Here is a 24,266-nt window from a genome sequence, read left to right as displayed (position 1 = left end):
CGCTGAAACGTGTTTTATTCTTATTTTTCTCATCTGTATTGGATCTCGTAGGCCGTAACAACGATGGGGATATTGGGCGATTATTTGCTTCCGGGTCCATTCTATCAGGAGAAATACTTCGCTTCATTCCTAAATTTCAAAAGACATAGATATTTCAGTTAATTCTCATCCTGCAGAACCATGTAAGTTTATAGAAATTATATAATTAAATAGAATAAAAGCTCTATAAAACCAATTGGACCTTTGACGTTAAAATATGCTACTTCTTACTGCAACTATTATTTTGTTCGGTAAAAAGTTTTTTTTTTTTATTACTTGGTTTAGAATAATATACAAGTACATTTTTTTTTCTTTTTCATGCTTTCTGATTAGTTCGATTATAATAACTAGTGTTCGTCTTCTTTCTTTTCTTTCTTTCAATTCAGTATTAAATATTTGTATTGCTATGGTATCTATATTTAAATCAGATATTTGAAAAATTGTTTGCAAAAGAAATATTAAAATGGTATCAATACGTTATATAACATTAGGATCGCGCGGAACTAATTAACGTTAATAAGTAATCGCGAGCGATTTTTTAATAAGTAAAGTTATCAAGTTGGCTTAGTTAACTGGTTCCAATATTATATCAATCTGCGGATCCATTTATTAACGATAGGTGTTTGAAATTAGCCCCTAACAAAATATTTATTTACGAAAAACTTCTATCTCTAGTAAAAAAAAAATTAGACATATAGGATATCGAAAACGGTTGTTAACTACGTAACGCATATAGCTAAAGATTTTATTATAATTTAGAAAAAATACAAAAGATTTATGAATTATTTTAAACAAACTCAGAGCTGGTCACTAGTTCCTTAAGTCAAATCTTGTCTCAGTTAAATTGCTGCGCTGACGATCACAAAACGTACGCTATTGCTTTAGATACGACGCTCGATAAAAAATACGAAAAAGAGAGTAAACAGCATTGAGTAAAAGAGATGGCAAAGAACAATAAATAATAACGTTATTATTTTTTATAACGATATTTTAGAAACGTTTAATTTAGAAAGGTATCGTAACGTAATTTAAACGTTATACACATACAAAGCATAGCAAAATATCGTTTTTATGTATCGTTTCTCTCAAATATAACGTTATCTTGCACTTGCAGAGAAAACGTTACTGTGTTTTATCGATATTTAAGTCCCTGGTAAAAAGCTACTTCAAATTGACTTAAAAATATTTGCATCAATGGTAAATCTTAAGAAAAAACAACTGCCTTTTTTAAATGAACTGAACGGAAAATAAATATACATATTAATATTATAAATGTGAAAGTATCTCTTTCTGTCAGTCCGTCTGTTGCTCTTTCGACCAAACCGCTGAATCGAATTTGATGAAATTGGTATGACTCCAAGAAAGGACATAGGCTACTTTTTAAACCTAAAACACGAAAATCTAAACCCAAATACGTGGGCGACTACTAGTAAAAATAATTGTTTACATCAATTCATATATGAAAAGTTCTGAGGTTACAAAAATAAAAAAAAACAATCATGTTAGTAATGCAGGTAATTAAAAAAGGCCTCTCTGACTCTTAAAGTCGCTCGACTTTTATGTCTTCCATAAACAACAGTACTCGGAATGACCGCTCCACCCCTAGTCATAGTGATATATTGAGCACACAGGGCGAGCCGCAGTAAACATCGCCACCGATTAACTCAAATTGCGATCACGCTGCGAATAAACTCCTTGTTTATTTGATATGTCGTCCACGAACGCAGATGAGATGGGCCAACGGTGATAACTTTAACTGAAGACTGCTTCTTAATTTCAGCTTATAATTTATTGCGTCCTCTCCAGTGGCGGATTTACAAATTTCTTGCTAGTAGGCTATTCAATTTTTGCCGCCGACTTGATATTCAAAACGTTAGTTTAGTTCACAATTATATTGATTAAATTTTTTCCGAAATTGCAACTTATCATAGTAAGATATTGCTCACAGCGCCAATGTTATGGTCAGTGGTGACCACATAATATCAGGTGACCCCTTTAGAATTCCGTCTACGGATATAAAAGTAGTTGTAATTTTAGTAATAACTAGCAATACTAACCATAACTGTTAGTTTATTTATTATTTTATTTATTTTCAAGCTTCTACATACCAATTTTTATTCAAATACGTTTCAATGTTTGGTCAGACGTGAAAACGATAAAAACGGAAAGACAAGAGTTACCTTCGCATTTATAATATTTTTTACCGACTTATATGCAAAATAACATTTTTTTTGTACTAAAATGATTATTAATATTGGTACTTTTAGTACCAGGGCACATATTTGATTTAATAGATTAAAAATAGTAAAATCGCTTGCGTCAAAAAACATTCTACACGATCCATTATAATGACAACGAACAACTAAATTATTATCAAGGAAGCCTGCCTGATTCATAACGGTACACGGTGATTATCATGATTTATGTTATACGTATATATTCATATTACTTAAATTAATCTTTATTACTATTTACTATATTTTTTACACAAATATAAATAAATAAATAAATAAATATGAGACAACATCACATACATTACTCTGATCCCAATGTAAGTAACTGAAGCACTTGTGTTATGGAAATCAGAAGTAACGACGGTACCACAAACACCCAGACCCAAGACAACATAGAAAACTAATGGTAATCTACATCGACTCGGCCGGGAATCGAACCCGGGACCTCAGTGTGGCGTACCCATGAAAACCGGTGTACATACCACTCGACCATGGAGGTTCATAAAAGGACTTAAAATCGTTATGTTTAATATAAGAATTTTGAACGACGACGACATGTGAATTGACGTATATACAATCACTGGACAGTAGATTCTACAGAGGAGAACCGGCAAATATTTCCTCAATTTTAATTACAGAGTAAGTCCAGTGGCGTAACTATCGTAGGGCCAGGTGGTGAAGTGCACCAGGGCCCCAGATTTTAGGGGGCCTTCTATCCTAAACCTTAAGCTTCTGAAGCTAGAAAATCACGACCCTGCGGACAAGATTTCTTGTCTGGTATCTATAACTTTAAAAGGGTAATTATTAGTTAAAGAGGGGTGTGAAAGATGGAGTGAGGGCCCGATTATTTTTCTATGACCCTTCCTCACCTAGCTAAGCCACTGAGTAAGTCAATATTATATCATCGTCCTCCTGCACTTATCCCAATTTACTCGAGGTCGGCATATATCTTCTTCTTCTATACTTCTCTATCTGACGTCATGTCACCAGTAACATTATTTCCATCCATATGTGTGTTAATATAAAAGATTTTTTTTTATATATTCTGCCTACAACAAACAACAACAACAGCTTGTAAATTCCCACTGCCTCTCCTAAGGCCTCCTTTCCCTTTGAGGAGAAAGTTTGGAACATATTCCACCACGCTGTTCCAATGCGGCTAAATGGAATACACATATGGCAGAATGCGGCTAAGTGGAATTACACATATGGCAGAATTTCTATGAAATTTGTCACATGCAGGTTTCCTCAAGATGTTTTCCTTCACCGCTGAGCACGAGATGAATGATAAAGACAAATTAAGCACATATACATATATATAGTGGTGCTTGCCTGGGCTTGAACCCGCTATCATCGGTTAAGATGCACGCTTTCTAACCACTGGACCATCATGAGTCATATTTTCTGCTTATAAATCAATAAATTCTAGGACCACGCATTTTAATCTTTAACATAATATTTTATTGGGCGATATATCTTATTTATCAATGTTTTCTGACAAGAGCTTTAAATTTTTTAATATATCACTAGCGTTATATTCGCGTATCGATTGATACTTTTTATCTCAATCCGCTCGTTTTCAAAAACTTATGAATGCGTTCAAACCTGTCTCGAAAATAAACGTCCGACCTTGAAATCAAATTTGGTCAAAATTCTATAAATACTTAATAGATATTTAAATCGTTTCTATAAATATTATTTATGTTAATCTAAAATTAAATCAGTAGTATTCTGAGCTTCGAATATTCATCAGATTGCTATTCTTGTCCGTAACTAATTACAATATTATAATAAACTATTTTGATAAATACCTACTTTTGATATAAAGTTAAATATTTACGTTTTTTTTTAACTCAATCCGGATCAAAAGCAAAGATATACATATAATAGGTTTGAGGCAATATGGAACTGTCTTTTTACAAAATCATTATCATCATTACATAGTATAAAAGAAAGTCGCTTACCGCTGTCTGTGCCTATGTATGCTTAGATCTTTAAATTCCGCAACGGAATTTGATGCGTTTTTTTAATAAATAAACTAATCCGAGAGGAAGATTTTTGTATATATACAAAACATAGACAATATAGGTAATACTCAATATGAAAATCAATTTTATAAAAACAACAAAATGGCCGACTATAAACTTATTCCCGTAAATAATTATTGAATTATGATATGAATACTTCTTTAATAAAATTAATGAGTTAAAAACATGGACTTCTGAGTAGTTTACGACTTTGCGTGCGAAACAAATGTATCGTCCGTTCTTGAATATCGCTATCACAACGCAATTTCCGTTAACAATAAATAATAATTACTCCAAAACGAATATATTGGGCAACGAGAGTGAAATTACGACGCTAATACGATTACTACGCGTAATGTATTGTTAATATTAATTGTTGTCTTTTATTAATATAATTGGAGCGATTAAACAGATAAATAGTGTTATTTATGTATAGGAATAAAAAATACTAGTGACCTGCCTCGGCTTCGCACGGGTGCAATACTGATACTAAATATACTACAGAATTTGTTTATTCACGACATCACATTAGAAACTTTTAAAATAATCAGTGTTTCTTTATTTAATTGTCCATGTATTATTTACAAAAACCTTCCTCTCGAATCACTCTATCTATTAAAAAAAACCCATCATAATCCGTTGCGTAATTTTAAAGGTCTAAGCGTACAAAGGGACAGATAGCGATAAGCGACTTTGTTTAATATTATGTAATGATTATGAAAATGAAAATCCACCAATCCCAATGGAGGAACTAACTTACTAGAGTAAATTTCAAATCAACTCAAAAACAATCTTAGTCCAGCTGTGACTCATTAACGAGCTTACTTTTATGTTATTCAATACCTAATGTCTACGCCACTAACATTGTCGTATGAATGTGAGATGTATGCGTTAGTATGTGTAAGCATTTAATAGATTTAAATTATATTTTTAATACAGTTGCCAATAAACCACGTCCCGAGCAACACCTCTTTTCAATTATCTAAGCCCATACAAAGAGCAGTAAGCATTACGTGCATATACACCTAATTTAAAAAAAAAACCTTTATTAATATTATAAACGTAGGTAGGTAGGCGGACGGTCAATAGACTGCCTGGTGGTTAAAGGTCACCATGCCTATAGACGTTATCGATGTAATTAGCTTAAAGCTAACATCCGTTGCATCAGCGATACGCTACCAACGTATTCACCTTTTAAACCGATACACAATAATACAGAGTATTACTGTTTGGCGGTAGAATATCTGGTGATTGTATGGCATTCAGACGGCCTTGCTCGAAGCCCTACCACTAAATTAAGTATTCCGGTAGCATTCCAGTAAGTATCTAAAGTGCGAGAAGCTAATTTAAATTGACATTTAAGTTAATTGAATGTAAAGGGGACTCATACAATCCTATATGAATTTAAGAATCTCAGTAACTTGTCGTGCGAATCACTTAAATGTACAAGAAAGCCAATACTAGTTACACATCCCGGCTTTACATGGATACTATAGAAAGAAACATTTTTATTGTTTTGTGACTACAAATAGTAATTCTCGGCTTTTCTCTACTGTAATGTATCTTCCTATTGAATCGCTTCGTATATTGAGGAAAACCGCATGAAAATCCATTACATACTTTAAAAGATTTAAGCGAACAGAAAGGGGCAACTGTGTTTTATAATATGTATAGTACGACACAACATAGATGTAGCATCGGCGAAATTCGTAAAACCGATCACATCCGAATTAAGTACGCCACCCCAAATTATATCAATATTGACTTCTTACATAAGAATTCACATGAATATGATCTTTACTCAAACGTAATAACCTGTAATGTCATATGATCTAATATATTCCTCAATTTGACACGTCACTAACGCGAGAATCTATAGCGACGAATAGCGTAAAATTGCGCGATAGGGAGCTATTTCTACTGGTTGTATAAATTGACAGTAATTGGTTTTATTGAAGTGTCAATGCTACATCTAAGTTGTGTCGTACTATACAGATAGTAAATGGCGCATACGCCTTTCTGACGTTACACAAACAATATACAGAACCAACTATATGACTAGCAGTCTAGACTAGGATCTCTTTTATGATTAATTAAAATAAATATGCGTATGAATTATTCAGTCTATTATATCCAAATCTATAAATCGTTTAAAAATATTCAACAAACGCCTTTTATCGTCTGTATAATCTCATTAGGTTATAAATGTTTTATTTTTTTACATAAGCTTTTAATTAATTAGTTGGCAATAATCTAGACGACTTAAATCGTATTGAAAAAAATGTTTGCTAATTCGTGTAAAAAGATTTATATTAAAGATTATTATTAAAATTTATTAACATATATAATATGATAATTAATTTAAACATAAAGAATCTTTGATGTTTTATCAGTCACGACAAATGCGAGTGTTGTCACTTCCAGCTTATAATTTCAAGGACAATTTATGATTAAATATTTAACTTGTGTTTAATTGTAACTTCATTGTAAAGTTTAGGTCAATACACTGTTTCATCATCACTGTCAGCCTGTAAATTTCCTAATGCTGGACTAAAGCCTCCTCTTTCTTGGAAGAGAAATCTTGGAGCATATTCCACTACACTGCTCCAGTGCGAGTTGGTGAATACACATGCGGCAGAATTTCGTTGAAATTGGTCACATGCAGGTTTCCTCACGATATTTTCCTTCACTGCCGAGCACGAGATGAATTACAAACACAAATGAAATGAAAGTTCAGCGGTGCTTGCCTGGTTTTGAAACCGTAATCATTGGTTAAGATGTACGCATTCTAACCACTGGGCCATCTCGACTCTTACACAGCCCAAAAGTCAGTTGACAAACAGAAGATAAAGTTATTGAGCTGTTTATTCTTTGCGTATTCTTATATATTTAAAAATACAACAAAGAAAGTTTAAGTATTAAGATGTGTGTTCAATCTATTTATAAACATCGTGATCACTTTTACTCGCGTTGTTTATACACGTGACGGGCTATTTAACAACAACAATATTATATTCATGTACATGCATAATAATGTCACATCACATGCACAATTTATAGTCCACTCTCACTTAAATGACTCGGTGTAATAACAAACTCGGTACAGTATAAACAACTTCAGGTTTTTCTGTTTAATAAAATATCGGATTAGCATAATGAGTCAGCTGTTGACTTCAATAAGAAACGAAGGAGGTTAATGATTCCGCTTATTTTTGATAGTTCTTTTTATGACAATTTGTCGAAGATGGTTCGTATACTTTTTGTCGCTCTCGGCTTCTTTCGCATTTTTAAGGGTAGGTTGTCATATAGCAATAAATAAAAATTTTATTAAAAAGAAAATCCGACTCCCACCTTGCTTCTTTCCATCATCAGAACTGGACTAAATAAAATAGACCGCACAGGAAGCACTAGCTTTCAAACAAAATAAATTTTATCAAAATCGGTCCACCCAGTAAAAAGTTATAAGGTAACAAACATTAAAAAAAATACAACCGAATTGATAACCTAATCCTTTTTGAAGTCGGTTGAAAAAGCAACTTATGTCCTTTCTCGGAGCTCAAGTTTGCTTCATGGGAAATTTCATCAAATCAAATCCAGTTTAGGTTTAGTTAGAACGAGTGCATCTTAACCGATGATTGCGGGTTCAAAACCAGGCAAGCACCGTTGATTCATGTGCTTAATTTGTCTTTATAATTCATTTCGTGCTGAGTGGATAAGGAAAACATCGTGAGGAAACCTGCATGTGACAAATTTCATAAAAATTCTGCCACATGTGTATTCCACCAACCCGCATTGGAACAGCGTGGTGAAATATGTTCCAAACCTTCTCCTCAAAGGGAGAGGAGGCCTTTAGCCGAGCAGTGGGAATTTACAGTCTGTCGTTGTTGTTGAGCGACAGACAGACAGACAAAGTTAATGTCATCTTTATAATATTAGTGAAGATTCTTCAACTATTGTGTACATAATTGGTCATGATTTAGATCTGAACAGTCGGCTAAAGTCACAAATTAGGTGATACATATTTAGTTAGTTTTGTCCCGCAGTTTCGACCTTGCGTTACGAGGGTGGAGGGGGTCGAACGCTATGTTTTCCTGGGGTTCAACCCAAATCTCATTAAATTGTGTCTAGCTGTAAAAGCTTTACGTATAAACAGACTTACATTCGCATTAATAATATTAATAAAGATTATAAAAGGCGTATCATATGTGAATAGCCAAACTATCTTAATATATAGCATTTGCCTTGCTAAACTTTTACAATATTATTTGGATGTTTCTTTAAAAACTATAGGGAACGACGCATTCTCCTCTCTCGGGAATGTATAACAACGTGTTAAATAAACCTAACAGCTTGTTAAAAACTACGAAAACGAGGGTAATGATTGCGATTGATTTATGAGGTATTACTTGGTGGTAAGGCTTTGTACAAGGCCGTCTGCGTAGGCACCACCCACTTATCAGTTATTCTACCGTCAAACAACTACAGTACTCAGTATTGTTGTGTTCCAGTTTGAAGGGTGAGTGAGCCAGTGTAACCACAGGCACAAGGGATATAACATCTTAGTTCCCAAGATTGTTGTTATTGTCTATGGGTAGTGGTTACCACTTACCATCATCAAAAAACAGGTTTAAATGCACCTGCTAGATTCTGTAAAGACCTGAATGCAGTCGGAATAAGACTTTTCGCTCACAGATCACATTCCCTAAATACAAATAATACATACAAAATATGAAAACAGATTTGTGTGGGTGTGTGTGTATTTCTTTAAATTATTTTTATGTAAATAAATGGTAGTCGTAGGTAATGAGGTTGCTAATAATGTTGACTTCTGCCATAATCACAAATTTGCATTAATTATTAGTGTGATAAGTATTGTTTTTTTATTTATAAAATTACGAAACATCAATATATTCACAAACTAAATGAGAACGATATTACGACATTACTAGGCTATGAATTGAGCCTAGCACATTGTTATACTACTATAGACGTTTACAACAAAACTATTAAATAACCTTACATTCAAATTAAATTAATGAAGGCTAAACTTAAATTAAATTTATGAAAAATAAATTAGTAATGACTTTCTTACCTTACAATAACAGTAAATCTTTAAAAAATATATTAACGCTGCTATTCAAAAGTTTCTTAAATTGTTTTCCTGAACATATCAATGTCAAGGAAATTGATATTATTTAAGGTAAGTTATCAGCGATTACTGCCGATTTATACAACCAACAGAAATAGCTCCCTATCGCGCCATTCGAAGCTATTCGTCGCTATAGAATCTCGGGTCAGTTCAACCCGAGAAAGCAAGTGCATGTAAATCGACGTGTCAAATTGACGAATATATTAGATATGATATTACAAGTTATTACGTTTGTGTAAAGATAATATTCAAATAAGAAATAAATATTGATAATAACAGCGTACTTAATTGGGATGTGAATTGTGAAAATTTTGCCGATGCTACATTAAGTTGTGTCGTACTATACTTTACACTTAAGTTCAACTCATTTATTACATTATCTTTATAACAAAAAATAAGATTCTGTTGTTGCAATATTGCACATTGTTACGATTTATTGAATGCATTTTTTATATTCACATAAATTTACGATACTTTTTTTATGTCATAATACAAATAAATAACCACAGTTTAAAAAGACACGTCGACCACAGACAATTAATGTTAAGGAAATGAAAATGACACCATAATAATACATCACTAAAATATATACTTTTAATACCGATAATACTTTCTTTTATTATTTATTTTATTTTAATGCTTTATTGTACTATACAAAAGTATTAACAAAAGGCGGGCTTAATGCTACTGCATTCTCTACCAGCCAACCTTTGGATGTACAAGAAAGAATGATATAGGTGTACAAAAAACAAAAGATAGTCTTAAAAAATTAAACGATATTTATTAAATAATAAATATTTGATGCGATTGTTCTCGAAATGTCGACAATATTACGGCCGGTAACAGACGTCGTTTTCTCTTGTTTTTGCGCCCGAGCAGAATATTAACGATGTAGGTATGCAAATGCAAAGATGTATGTACTTATATAGCGCATGCGCCCTGATATTACTTGCTGGCAAATAAAAAAAAACTAAACCTCACTGCAAGACTACTTCATTTTATATAAATATTTACTATTAAATTAATATCAAACATACATATATGAATAAAAGATTTTCACAGCTATGCCCGTGTACAACATCAAACCACCAGGGAACAACTCCCAGGAAGTAAGCTATCTCTATTAAAAAATTCATAGATTCGTTCAGTACCATTTTCGTGAAACAGCACCGAAGATCCGGGATCACAAACTGTCGCTTTTGTAATATTAGTAGGTATAATTTTTATGCAAAACTAACTATTATAATTCAAATCAAATCAAATCAAAATAAACTTTATTCAAGTAGGCTTTTACAAGCACTTTTGAATCGTCATTTTACAACCAAGTGAAGCTACCACCGGTTCGGAAAGTAGATTCTACCGAGAAGAGCCGGCAAGAAACTCAGTAGTTACTCATTTTTAACATTTAAAAATACAAAGTCATGTTAGTTAATACAATTATTTAAATTAATATATCCTGCGTGGAAGTCAACAGATATTAGCTCCACGCTTTTTAACATCTATAAAATCTTGTATTGAATAATAAACTTTTTCTACCAATGTATTTTTACAAACGATTTGAATTTACTAAACGGCAAATTTAAAAATGTCTGCGGAAGTTTATTATAGAAGCGGATAACCTGCCCCAAGAAGGACTTATTTTTATTACAATTTTTCACCATGTAACCTATAGTTATATTATAGATGTGAAATCAAGTAAATCTGTCTGTCTGTATGTCTTTCGCTCATTCCCGACCAAATCAATGAAGCGAATTTGATGAAATTTAGTTTTTATTTTTTTTTATGTTATAGGTGGCGAACTAGCAGGAGGCTCATCTGATGGAAAGTGACTACCACCGTCCATGGACATCTGCAGCACCAAGGAGCTAGCAGATGCGTTGCCGGCCTTTAAAGAAGGAGTACGCTCTTTTCTTGAAGGTTCCCATGTCGTATCGGTTCGGAAAAACCACCGGGTATATACTTTTTTTGCCTTGTATATGACAACTAATTGTTAATATTCCACAGATATAAACTAACCAAAGAGATCCATTCATGGATTTAATAATAACTGGACTATATATTCAAGTAGGCTTTCACGAGCACTTAAGAATTATTTTTTTATAATATAACGAGCTATACATGAAGCTATCATAATATGCAAATAACTCGCGACTCGATGGTAACCTTTCAAACTAGTACAATGCATTTTTAATTGCATGTGCATGTATAATTTTATACTAGCACACGTATTTAATACTCTTTTAAAAGATTTTGTAGAAAATATTGCGTTTGTACACAAAATTTTATTAGGTTTTTTCTAAATGTCTTTCAAAATAAATATATAAATATTAATACACAATGTACGATGCATTGTTTTTTCATTGACATTCATCAACAAAGATGATTTCGTAAAGTTCACACTTACATACTTATACATACAGATATTAAGATATAATATCGTTTCCAATTATATTAATTCAATAAAATCTTAAACAGCCCACAATTGTCTCCGAATAAATAACTCTTCCACTCATGAAAAGGAACTAAACCTACTTATATATATTCTTATTTTTCATTGCAAGTGAATCCAACCTGAGACTATCAGAGTCACGTGCATTCTTAAGATAAAACTGAAGATTTTCACGCGTTAAAAACATATTTGTCGATATATACTATGTAGGCGTTAAATATCAAAAGTACCCTATATTCTGTTCTATTCGTAATCTCTATGTCAAATTTCATCCACCAAAACTTTCGCATTATAATATTACACAGTCACTAAATACACTTAAATACTTAAACATACAATTTACACAAAATGGTTAACATAATATTACATTAGCTATGCAATATATTTACATAAACGCAGCGGAATGCTGTAGAAATGTGTTATATACACATACGGGCGTAAGTCTATCAGCTGTCTTTAATTCACGGACTTCTCTTGATTTTACTGTGCAATGCAGTTATTTGGGTACGCCATAAACCTCACTGGAGATTTCACTTTTTTATATAATAAAGACGACCTTTAACTCAAATCATATCTCATCAGAATGAGGCGTGAACGTGTTGTCTTTAATTATGTTTTACAGTGCACAAATAATCATAAAGTTTAATTTAATTTCAATAAATCAATAAGTAAAAAACCGTATTTTAGTCTGCGTAAGATACTACGGGGGCATTGATCAAGATCGCTCGGTAGGTAGGTGTTTTGTGAAATAGCAGAATATAAACATAAGGCAATAAAATTGTATCTGTATTTACAGATAATAATATATTAAGCTGAAAAGAACTGATACTACACTTTGATCTTAGCCAAAAGAATAGAATAGAGTAGAGTATATGATGTGTGGGCGGTCTCTATCTCTAGACGAGCAAGCAAAATGCTACCATCAAGTAATTATGGTAGGTTGCACCAAGAGATGACGGCAGAACGTCAGAAGTCAGTGGTTATTTTAAATGTAGGCTTATATTATTAGATATGAACGTAATAATGATATTTAATTAACGTACAAGATATTTTTAGTCTGTGACTTTTATTGCAATTACATTCTCGAACATGGAGTTAATGAAGTGGCTTCTAGTTGATGGCATACAACATTAACTAATTAACAACTTCATTTTATTGTATTTGTGCAAGAATAAAACAGATAGAGCCCCGTGTGTGCATCTCGTTATTACGATTACAACACTTGTAGCCGCATCCAACGACTTAATTACGCAATAATTGAAAATGTTACAAAAACTAAGATATAGTAACATTGTTGATTTTCTACTCTTAATTCGAATACGTATCTTTTTTTTATTGTTATTGTTTGATGACAAATGATCTTTACGCAAACGTAATAAATTGTAAAGCCATATGATCAAATACAGTCAATTCATTCATTGTTTTTTTCTATTCGTCGATGCCTCATTTATATTGTCGTACTAAACCTACTTATTATATATATAAACTGTACTTAACGAACGATAACCAAACCAAAGAAAATCAATCGATACAGACAGAATAGAGAATAAACGTACTGTCAAAAATATATATATATATAGTATATGCCTTATAGCCTTTTCTTTACCAATTCAAAAGACTATGATTGTTTAATACAACAACAGACTGTAAATTCCCACTGCTGGGCTAAAGGCCTCCTCACCCTTTGAGTGTTGGTGGGATACACATTTGGAATTCAGAATTTCTATGAAATTTGTCACATGCAGGCTTCCTCACGATGTTTTCCTTCACCGCTGAGCACGATATGAATTATAAAGACAAATTAAGCACATGAATTTGAATGATTCATGAATTGCCTGCGTTTGAACCTGCAATCATCGCTTAAGACATCTCGACTCTTTAATACCTACATATTTAACTATATACACTATAAATCTATTCTTATGGAATGCGAAATTACCTATTAAAGCCTACATAAGACATCTCATATATTAATAATTATGTATTTATGAATTGCATTTTGCATTGTGCGTAGACCATTTAAGCAATATTACGTATTTGATGTGATTTATGTTCGTTAAAACATAAAGAACTGTCTAGAAATTTTGACGTACATTTATATTCAAATTTATTAATCCAGTATCTTCAGAAGTATTACACGTATGAATTAATAGTCAAAATAAAAATGAAAAGCGGTACAGGTGAAGTAATCCTAAAAAATAGGCGAACTTTTATTATGACGTAGGTTGGCCTACTAGCAGATGGGCCTCCACAGTAGCACGGTAGCAGGTAGAAAGACGGAGATGGTACCGCTGGGTTTTTTAGTGGGTAAACCCGGTGGACCTGGGCGCAATAATCTAGGGAACCGGTTAGACCCACACACCCCCCTCCACTTTTCATCACGTGGGAGAAGAGCGTAAAGCGTATTTCCAGCGAGAAAAAAAAACATGGTCCACTTGATGATAAGTGGTCACCATCTTCCAAAAATAATGGCGCTTTAAGATATATAACCAATACCTACATCGCCAATGCACCGCTAACCTCGTGATGCTATGTCCCTCGTGCCTGTAGTTATACTGGCTCACTCACCCTTCAAACCGAAATACAACAATACTAACTTTAAAAAATATTCGCTTCTATGCTTTTAATAATAGTGTAATGTTAATGTAGTTTTTTGTGCGTTATCGAAAAGATCTTAGGTATAACATTTGTTCATTTAGGACATATGATGCTTCATATCTATATTTAATTCCTCTTCATATTTATATTTAACAACATTTTAAAAACTATTATCAGAAACAGAAATAGATATTAACTTTTCACTAGTTTAATTTCTATATCAACACATTGAAACTTTTTGCAACACATTATTTTTGTTTCTTTTTTACGTAATTGATGCGTACGAGTATGTAGCCCTGTCACCCAATAAATCAGCTGTGGCGAGGATGTTCTACTAAATAGCCTGTATTACTTTTCTGCGCAAACACAGAGCTTAGGGACTGTCAGATCTGTGCGGGGATATTCATGATGACGCCTCATGAAGCGAGGTCAATAACGTATTAAGCAAACGAGATCTCTCAGGTCCTTCCCACCCAAAATCTCCGTTTAATATTCCCCTGTTCTTGCCCTAACTCTCTCACAGTCATCTTTTTAAAAACATGCTCGAAGCCTCGAAATATTCAAGCAAAATACCTCAAAGTTATTTACATCGTTTAAATAATAACAAAACAATACCGAGTACAGGTTGAAATAAAAATACATTATGAACTAAACTGGATTTCGTTTAATCGTTTTATTTACAGAACGCAACGGCTATTTATTACTTCTTTTTGTAAACTTGTTTTATAATTAAGATATAAAACAAATTATACATCGTTACTTGTAATATAAACAATGCAATATATACATTAGTTATATAAAGTAACGAATAAATAACTTCTTTATTTGTACGCGTAATAATTAACAGATGGTTTTTTAAAGCAAGTTTTCCATATCACAACACGTGTTGTTGAATTAAGTTACTGATAAACATGGTGACAAATTACGAAGTCACTATATCACAAAACCATGTTCAAATTTAACAACTTTTTAATTTAGTCTTTATTACAATTATGTCGACAAATGTGATACATTAATTTAAAAGTGTTACAGATCGGACATCGTGTGTTTCCGTAGTAATTAAATTTTTTAAAACCAGTTACTGACTGCACGCTATAATATTGTAAAATATGTAAACATCTGTGACTTTTTTAATTTATATTTAGGTAAGTGATCTTGATTGATTGGCTGTGGGTAAGTGGTATATTGGAGCTGTAAGGTATATCAAACAGTCCTTAATTAGGTAATGCAAGCTATCTTGTTTTTTAAATTTTGTTTTTTTTTTCTATGAAACCAGTATTACAATTAAGATATTATATTGCAATTAAAACTATATTAGTGTTGATCCATCATCGTATTACACTATTCGAATATTCAACGCATAGCGTTCAATCTCTGTCCATATTATCGCCTGCCGTCTACAATTAGGCTCATAAACAAGTGGAGCGCTCGTAAACGAATAATTTCATCAGACAAAGATCCAACGAGATAATTCGATTGCGCGAAGACCTCTCAATTGCGCCCCGACATCAACAGCCGCTACGACCATCACAGATAGCTTCACATCACACTTCACCCGACTCTCCTTACTTATACATCGTCTTATTACAGAATATATAAAACAATAAATTTTTTTTTTCAAAACCTCGCATTTGATTTTACGATATAATAATAATAATAAATAAATATGAGACAACATAACATACATTACTCTGGTCCCAATGTAAGTAGCTGGAGCACTTGTGTTATGGAAAGCAGAAGTAACGACGGTACCACAAACACCCAGACCCAAGACAACATAGAAAACTAATGGTAATCTACATCGACACGGCCGGGAATCGAACCCGGGACCTCAGCCTGGCGTACCCATGAAAACCGTTGTACACACCACTCGACCATGGAGGTCGTCAAAGGTTATCAAGAATTTATGTTCTTTCTCTATTAAAAACTAGAGAGATATGGTCTTACTTTTGATCGACGGTAAAGGATACAGCTCCCAAGTCTGCACGACTTTTTCCTTCTTCAGTAATTTTACACAAATTTAATGAATCATATATATTCTCGGGAATCACTTCATCCAGTGGCAAAACCCAAATGAAAATCCGTTCAGCAATTCCCGAGATTATCGCGACAGAAACGGCGCGAGGTAGGTTTATAATACAAAAAAGACGTACTGTTTATTTTCAACAAAATAGGATTAGTTTTGCTATCATTAGTAAATGAGAAATTTCTAGAACCGCTGAAGATATCGTTTCAATTTGTATATTTTGGAAAGTAAGTTAGAAAATGGATCTGTCAGTTTAAATCTAACGACACTGTAAGGGCTAACACACCAACACCATCAATGCGCATGCGCCGCTAATCGCGACATCTAAGATTAAATGATTATGCCGTAATTACACTGTTTAAAACTCTGCCTTCGACAGAAGAATGGATTATACAATAATAATAGATAAATACTAGTTGTTGCCCCCGGATTGACGCGTTTTAAGGTTTTCAGCGTGAGGTGTTGTAAATATTCAATTGGAATTCAACCTTGCTTAATATCACATCAAAATCGGTCCATTGGTTTGGTCAAGTAAAAGCGACATTCACAAAAACAGAATTACTTGCACAATTTATTATATTAGTGTCGGATAACCCGTTCGAATATTCGCGAGATCTCTGACCACTTAGCCAAATTTGACTCGAATTATCAATCAACATTTTTCAAAGTAATATCTTGAAATTCAAACCCAACCATAATATAACAATTACATGTGATTTTCATATGTTCATTTCTAATAAATAGTTAATGTATGTTAAGTATAGGTAAGTTACTAATGCCTAAGTAATGTGCTAATTACAGTATTATAATATGTTATATATAATTACACCGCTTCAAAGTTCCTCTATGAATTATTCGAACACATATAGCGTTCATATATTAAAGCCAAATAACACTGCTTTTGAGGTTATTGTTTGAAATTATCATTTTCAGTTTATTGACATCGTTTAGTGTAAGTAGCAATTATTTCATACCAGAATAGGTTACCTTGCATAACTAAATAATAAATAACGTAACTGTTGGATCGCCCGCAGAAATCCGCGTATATTCAAAATATTTTTTAGGAATTTCGAAAGCTATGACTGCTTTTGTTTTGATTGCATTTCGTTGCAAACTGCAGTCGATTATGAAATGTTGCTTTAAAGAATGTTTTAATGTTTAATATTATACATTAGGTAAATTAGAATTGGAGTTTGCCAATAACAATTTACTTTCATTTTGTTTACGTTTTTCATACTCTATACGGCCACTAACATTTGTCTGTTCTCTAAAATTAATTCTTTTTTAAATTGTAACAATGTAAAAAATTGCAATCACGAATTTATTTTATTTTTGTGCACAACTACGTTTGGAGCTTTGCAAAAAGAAACCATAACCGATTTTCAACTTAGCCTTAGCCGTGCAGACGTATTGTCTCATAATCACTGGGACAAAATCGGCTTACTCTATCAATATATGTAAATGTTCTGCCTAATCTCTGGAACGGCTGGACCGATTTTGACGGGACTTTCACTGATAGATAACTGATATAATAAGGAGTAACTTAGGCTAAAATATGTTTTTGTTGTTGTTAAATTCAGATGCGTACAAGGTCGCGGGCACAGCTAATCTCATATATTATTCAAGATGTCGATCATATTATGTCAGTACAATGACAAAGTTGGTTATTGATCTTTATTCTTCCTACGATTGGAATAACCTATTATAATATCAACGCGTCTTCAACGCGTCGCGTTGGTCCAATCCCAAAACGTACGTATTTGTTAATATTTATTTATAAAGTATTAAAAAGATTAACACGTGAATCCACGAACATAAATACTTCAACATGGTACAAAATATAAAAAGTAAAGTAAAGTGACAGCCTGTAAATTTCTCACTGCTGGGATAAGGCCTTATCCATTGAGGAGGGGGCTTGGAACGTATTCCACCACGCTTTTCCAATGCGGGTTGGTGGAATGCACATGTGGTATAATTTCGTTAAAATTAGATACAAGCAGGTTTCCTCACTTTCCGAGCACGAGATGAATTATAAACACAAATTAAGCACATATATATAGTGGTGCTTGTCTGGGTTTGAATCTGCAATCATCGGTTAAGATGCACGCGTTCTAACCACTGCTCAGCTCGTACAAATTATCAAATTACCACCACTTCTATAGTTATATCTTGGAAGAAGCTAAATTCGTATATAACACTTTCTTCCGTTGCATTTACTCAGTTTTTTTTAGTTATATGCCATTTTTCTCTTCCAGGATTTCCAACTTTGACGAAAATTAATTACGTATTCGTATTCATAGGTGTCAAAGTTCATCCAAGCTCTTAAAGTATTAAAACATGAGACCCAAAAGCACCGCGAGGTTTAAAGTGACTATAATTATTTATTAAAGTCACAAAATCAACTTATGTTTTCAGCAGTTGGTACCACTCACCCTCTTATTCGATGACTGAGATACTTCAATAAACATAGCATAAAAAATTAGCATACATAAGGTCATAACAAATATATATTAGCAAGAATAATAAAGAGTTATCATGCACACACACTCGTCACGAAATAAATAACGTTCGGCAATCGAAAATCGACAACGAGTCGACCAAACAATAATAATACGTTAATTGCTTTTCATAATATCAACACGGTCCATTTCGTTAAGTAAAAACGTAATACGTACATAATAAGCTGTCTTTAATATTCGAACATGGGCACACGGGGCCCAAGCGATGATGACGGCCTTTCGAGCCCCTGATTAAAAGGGGGCATACCTAGTAAAATAATTAAGAGTGTAGCGCGTGAATCGGTGTAAGTGATGTACGGAAACTTTACGCGAGTTCCAGTCGTACTTGATCAGTTATTTGCTTTCAAAGAGGCCCTTTATTCTAGGGCCCCAAGAAGGGATTAAAACGGTTCAGCTTCCGCCTTTAGGTTCCTTTAATATCGAAGTTTTTGTCATATATGCAATGTATATTTGATTAAGATTTTGATATGAATTAAGTATAACATAAATTACGATCAGTTTTCCATTTTATATTTTGACTAGACGATTCTTTAATACCAAATGATATTTATGTTTTTACTTCGTTTGACATTAACGATAAATCAGTATTTCTTTTTTAATTTATACATTTTATTAACTTCTATACATGAATGAAACTTACGCAAAAAATCTCCAAGTTCTGCTGAAATGTAATATAGACACATGTTATCGTCTAATTTAAATATTATTGCAGTAAACACAAAATGACGTCGTTAGTCTTAAAATCTTTTGTAGTTCATAATTTATTTATATATAAATAACGCATTAGTAAGTTTGTATTTTGCACATTAAAAATTTGCATACATCGTTGCGATAGTGATGTCCGTTTTTTCGCACACATTTTGGATATCGACAAAAATCGATAATTTACACACAAAACAATTACCTACGTACTTTATATTACTCTTTGTGTAGTTTTTTAAATGCATCATGACTGTACATAAAATATAAATCTCCATAATGCTGTAAAGCGTAACAATGTATTATAATGTAAACAGTTTTTAACATATTACGAGCGTATTAGTAATCCTTGTTCTATTTTTAGCCAACGCATATTATTACGACACTATTTATGTCATCTGCCGAGTTACAACGTCGGTCATCTATATATAATTAAATATTTAAATTAGGTATATATTCGAAACTAAATAGTCACAAAGCATACTTCGTTTAGTGACAAGGTTTTTACTCTTTGTAAGACTATATTATTAATATTTTTATTATTGCACGTACACTCCACATCTTTCCTGTATAAAAGTAATTAACTTTTTTTATATTGAGAATGACATACGACTTAAGATAACTGTATATCTGCGTTATCGGACAAGTATTAGCAGGAAGTTTGCAATTATTTAAGAGTTAGAGAAGATATAAATTATTAGGTAGCGGACACTTTAAAGTAATTGTCAAATAAGGTTTTGTTGAAAATGTACCACTGGACCATATGGACATTTATGGGCGGTTACCTGACCATAAATGTCGTGCAGCTGGGCACAGCTCTAAGGTAAAGTTTTAGAGGTACCATCAAGCTATTTGCAAAGGCAGTAGTTCGTACAGCACATATGACAAAGTATCATCGGAGGCACGCAGTTTACAAAGTATCATGTAGATTTCCTCTGTTTTTCTTGATTGCTGAGCACGAGAATACTTGTGTTGTTTATTTTTTTAATACTGCAATGATCAAGTCTATAGACACGTGTTAACTGTGCCTTCGGTATATATTGTCTATTGATATTAATTTTTGATGTGCCCGCATGTTTTTCTATTCAAGCAGCATTTGTCAGCATCGATCAGGTTAATGGGTTAAATTTAATATGATCCGTTTAACTACATCTGCTTTAATTCAAAACGTAATGTTAATAACATGTATCTAATCGAAACCACTAACTACAGTCATGAATGTCGGACACAGTGTATATAAATCACAGCTGCTAATAAAATATGAAATACAAAACCCATTTAGCTGAAGCTGGGCTGGCGCCAGTTCTTTGTTATCTTTTCAAAGAAAATAAATAGAAAAACTTTCTATTTAAAAACTTTCCAATTAATTTTTTATTTCATAATTTTAAGCAATGTTATTTTATTTCAAAAAGTTAACACTCGTTTAATTCCAAGTATTCATGACTCTTATAAGGAAAACAAAACAAAAGAACAATGTTTAATATATTTTAAAGTGGCATTCGTTATTGCATTTTAATACCCTGCACGTTTCGTCATATATCATAATTTGTTTATGTTATTAAAACGAAATTATTATCAAAATAATACTTACATCGTATAGGCGATAGCTCACAATCATTTTTATGTTTTCCTCGGGAAAATAACAATTAAAAAACCAGCGATGCACAAATATTCCAATACGAAGCCACACTTGCCTCGTTTTTAAAACTATTTACAACTTTCAAAGTCTATCGGTATCTAATAAACGCATTCACGCGCCACAAACGGCGCTCGGTCGGCGACGGTATCATTTTTCACTTTTAACGTAAAAAAAATATTTACTATACAGCACTTCTCGAGTCATAAAATAAACGATCACGACACTTTTGACGCTTACCGCACAGAACACATGTAGCGAGTCTAATTCGGATCGACTCCAACTTGGCAAAACACAAAAGTGAATAGTTTACCACTGATGCGTAAGCTACAACCATATAGCTATAGTGAGCCAGCACGACGGTACTCCGCACGCGAGAGAGGGACAGAGAATCGGTTATCAACGCGAAAGGCGTACGTAACGCGTAAGGGGGAAAAGGACGGACATACGTAGTCCAGCTACGGATTTAGTATCCGGTATTCCCGTTCGAGAATTTGTATGTTTTGTGAGGTGTAGCTGCGATAACGCTGGTGGTGGTCAGCAGCTGACCTCTATAGATTATCTATAATTATAAATAAACTAACAAAAGTGCATAGTTTTTCTTTATGTAACACATAAAACTCTAGGTAAGAAAACGATATAAACATCCAACGATAAAATTATGACTTTGTGCCGTGTCTGATTTTCCACAAGTAAATAATACTACACAGTTTGGGAATTTCTATATTTTTTATATACAATATCAGTTGATTCTAATGTGACCGCCATTGTCTTGATTAGTAATACTACGCAAAAAAAAACTCGTTTTAAAATTAAAATTTATTTATATGTTAAAAAAATCCAAATAATAAAATGAATGATGCAATTTTTAAAATTGAATTATATTATCGATCTTATACAATTCCATAATGTAATAAACATATCGATATAAATCAATTACTATCGATATAATGTACAGCACTAGTCGGCTCAAGACGTATAAAGAATGTATGGTAGGGGCACTGTTATGTAGCAATGGTAAAAATATTGTATTCCCGTTAGAATTTCACTTCCTAACGCGAAAGTTACTTGGTAGTTGTCATGAGTGAAAAACAAATATATTTCAAAATATTACGCATTTATTTTTCTTCTAAATTGAATCCATATTTGTCTATTTCTAACCCATTGAAAGGATATCGATAGGGTCATTTTCCATCCCAGAATAACACGGAAAAATTGCTTCAATTTCCTTTTGGGGTTCCAATGCTAAATGCTTTCGGAAAAATGTTACTCTTAAATGTTAGATACGACATATTTTGATAAATACGAAAAAATATCTAAATAAACGTCAAAAATAGCGTTATTTACTTTTTTTATTTAATTTGACGTGTGTTGCAATTTATAGGTACATTGGAATTATGAAAATAAGCTCTAAATGTTTAATTTAAATAAATATGACCCGACTCCGAGCAATCTGTTCAATAATGTGTACAAAATTCGTTTATCTGATAAGAAAATATATTTATAGGACAAAAGATACATTACATCTTACTTGTCGGCCGATTAACTGTAATTTTCATTCAAATTCTATTCCTACGGCTCAAAACAGTTACTAACTACTTAAAAAACCGTAACATATAACATATTCTTAATTAAATGTACATGCCCGTTGGCGGTTCTAGTTTTTTTCTTATATTTTCTAGCGTTGTCAGCCAAAACTGGAGATCCATAGTTCCATCCGCAAGCACCAATTAAGATAATCGTCTTGTGCTTAATTTGAAGCTACCATTAAACTCGTGATGTAAATTAATGTAGATTAAATATAATGTAGATTAAAATAAAACACCGTGACGAAACCCATTAGGATGACATTGTTACACATTGATTGATTGTGGGAGCCGAGATGGTCCATTGGTTAGAACTCGTGCATCTTAACCGATGATCGGGGGTTCAAACCCAAGCAAGCATCACTGAATATTCATGTGCCTAAATTGTGTTTATAATTCATCTCGAGCTCGGCAGTGAACGGAAAATCGTGAGGAAACTTGCATGTGTCTAAATTGATAGAAATTCTGCCACATGTGCATTCCACCAACCCGCATTGGAACAGCATGGTGGAATATGTTCCAAACCCTCTTTGGGAGAGGAGACCTTAGCCCAGCAGTGGTAATTTACAGGCTGTTACTGTTACTGTACAGTGGTAGTGTGCTGATGGTTCTGCACAGTCGAAGATAATTACACGAATATAGCATATGCCTAAACTAATCTTACCTCGAAATGACAGCTTCACCCCCACTCGATGTGATACATTGAGCACACAGGGTGAGCCACAGTAAACATCGCTTTCGATCAGCTCAAATTGACATCCCGCTGAGAATTTATCAAGTCACTATTCATATTTCTTTTCGAAAGGAGACCTGCCTAAGTTCTTCATTCAAAAATTAGTTATATTTACTCATAATTCTCTCAGTTTCAATTTGAGTTTAATTCGGTGTTAACTCCCTGATTTTCTCTGCTGTTCACGACTGAAAATAATTCATAATCGTAACTCTTTTGTAGGATAATTAGCAATAAATACGATTTTACTTGCTGGTAGAACTTTGTAGAAGAACAAGGCGAACTTTGGGTTCTCACATACTCTACCTCCAAACAGCAATACATATTATTGTTGTATTCTCGGTTTACAGAGACAGTATTGACTTATATATTGTTAAAATTTCTTGTAGCGCCATTGTCTATATTGGTTGACGAGGATAAACACTCACATAGTCCCTTTGCCAGCATACCTATTTTTTAAAAATAATTATAAATGATAGTGGATTCATATATTAAATTTGTTTTTGAAATATGTTTTGAAATATGTTGAATAAACAAATTTGAATTAAGCGACCCTCTATCGGTAGAGACTGCA

General features: G+C 32.9%; 1 protein-coding gene across 1 annotated transcript in view; it reads right to left on the bottom strand.

Moving 5' to 3' along the window:
• The window catches only part of LOC124534099 (protein halfway), a 52,759-nt gene extending 31,057 nt beyond the window's left edge, over positions 1–21,702 (bottom strand). The window contains exon 1 of the mRNA XM_047109770.1: positions 21,332–21,702. Within this exon, the coding sequence (XP_046965726.1) occupies positions 21,332–21,358 (27 nt within the window). The 5' untranslated portion in view covers positions 21,359–21,702. The remainder of the gene's footprint in view (positions 1–21,331) is intronic.
• Positions 21,703–24,266: the final 2,564 nt, after the last annotated feature.

The sequence above is a fragment of the Vanessa cardui genome, chromosome 12 (genome assembly GCF_905220365.1).
Source record: "Vanessa cardui chromosome 12, ilVanCard2.1, whole genome shotgun sequence".
Taxonomy (NCBI): Eukaryota; Metazoa; Arthropoda; class Insecta; order Lepidoptera; family Nymphalidae; genus Vanessa; species Vanessa cardui.
The sequence above is the reverse complement of the archived record's forward strand: the minus strand, read 5'-3'. Positions and strand labels throughout refer to the sequence as shown.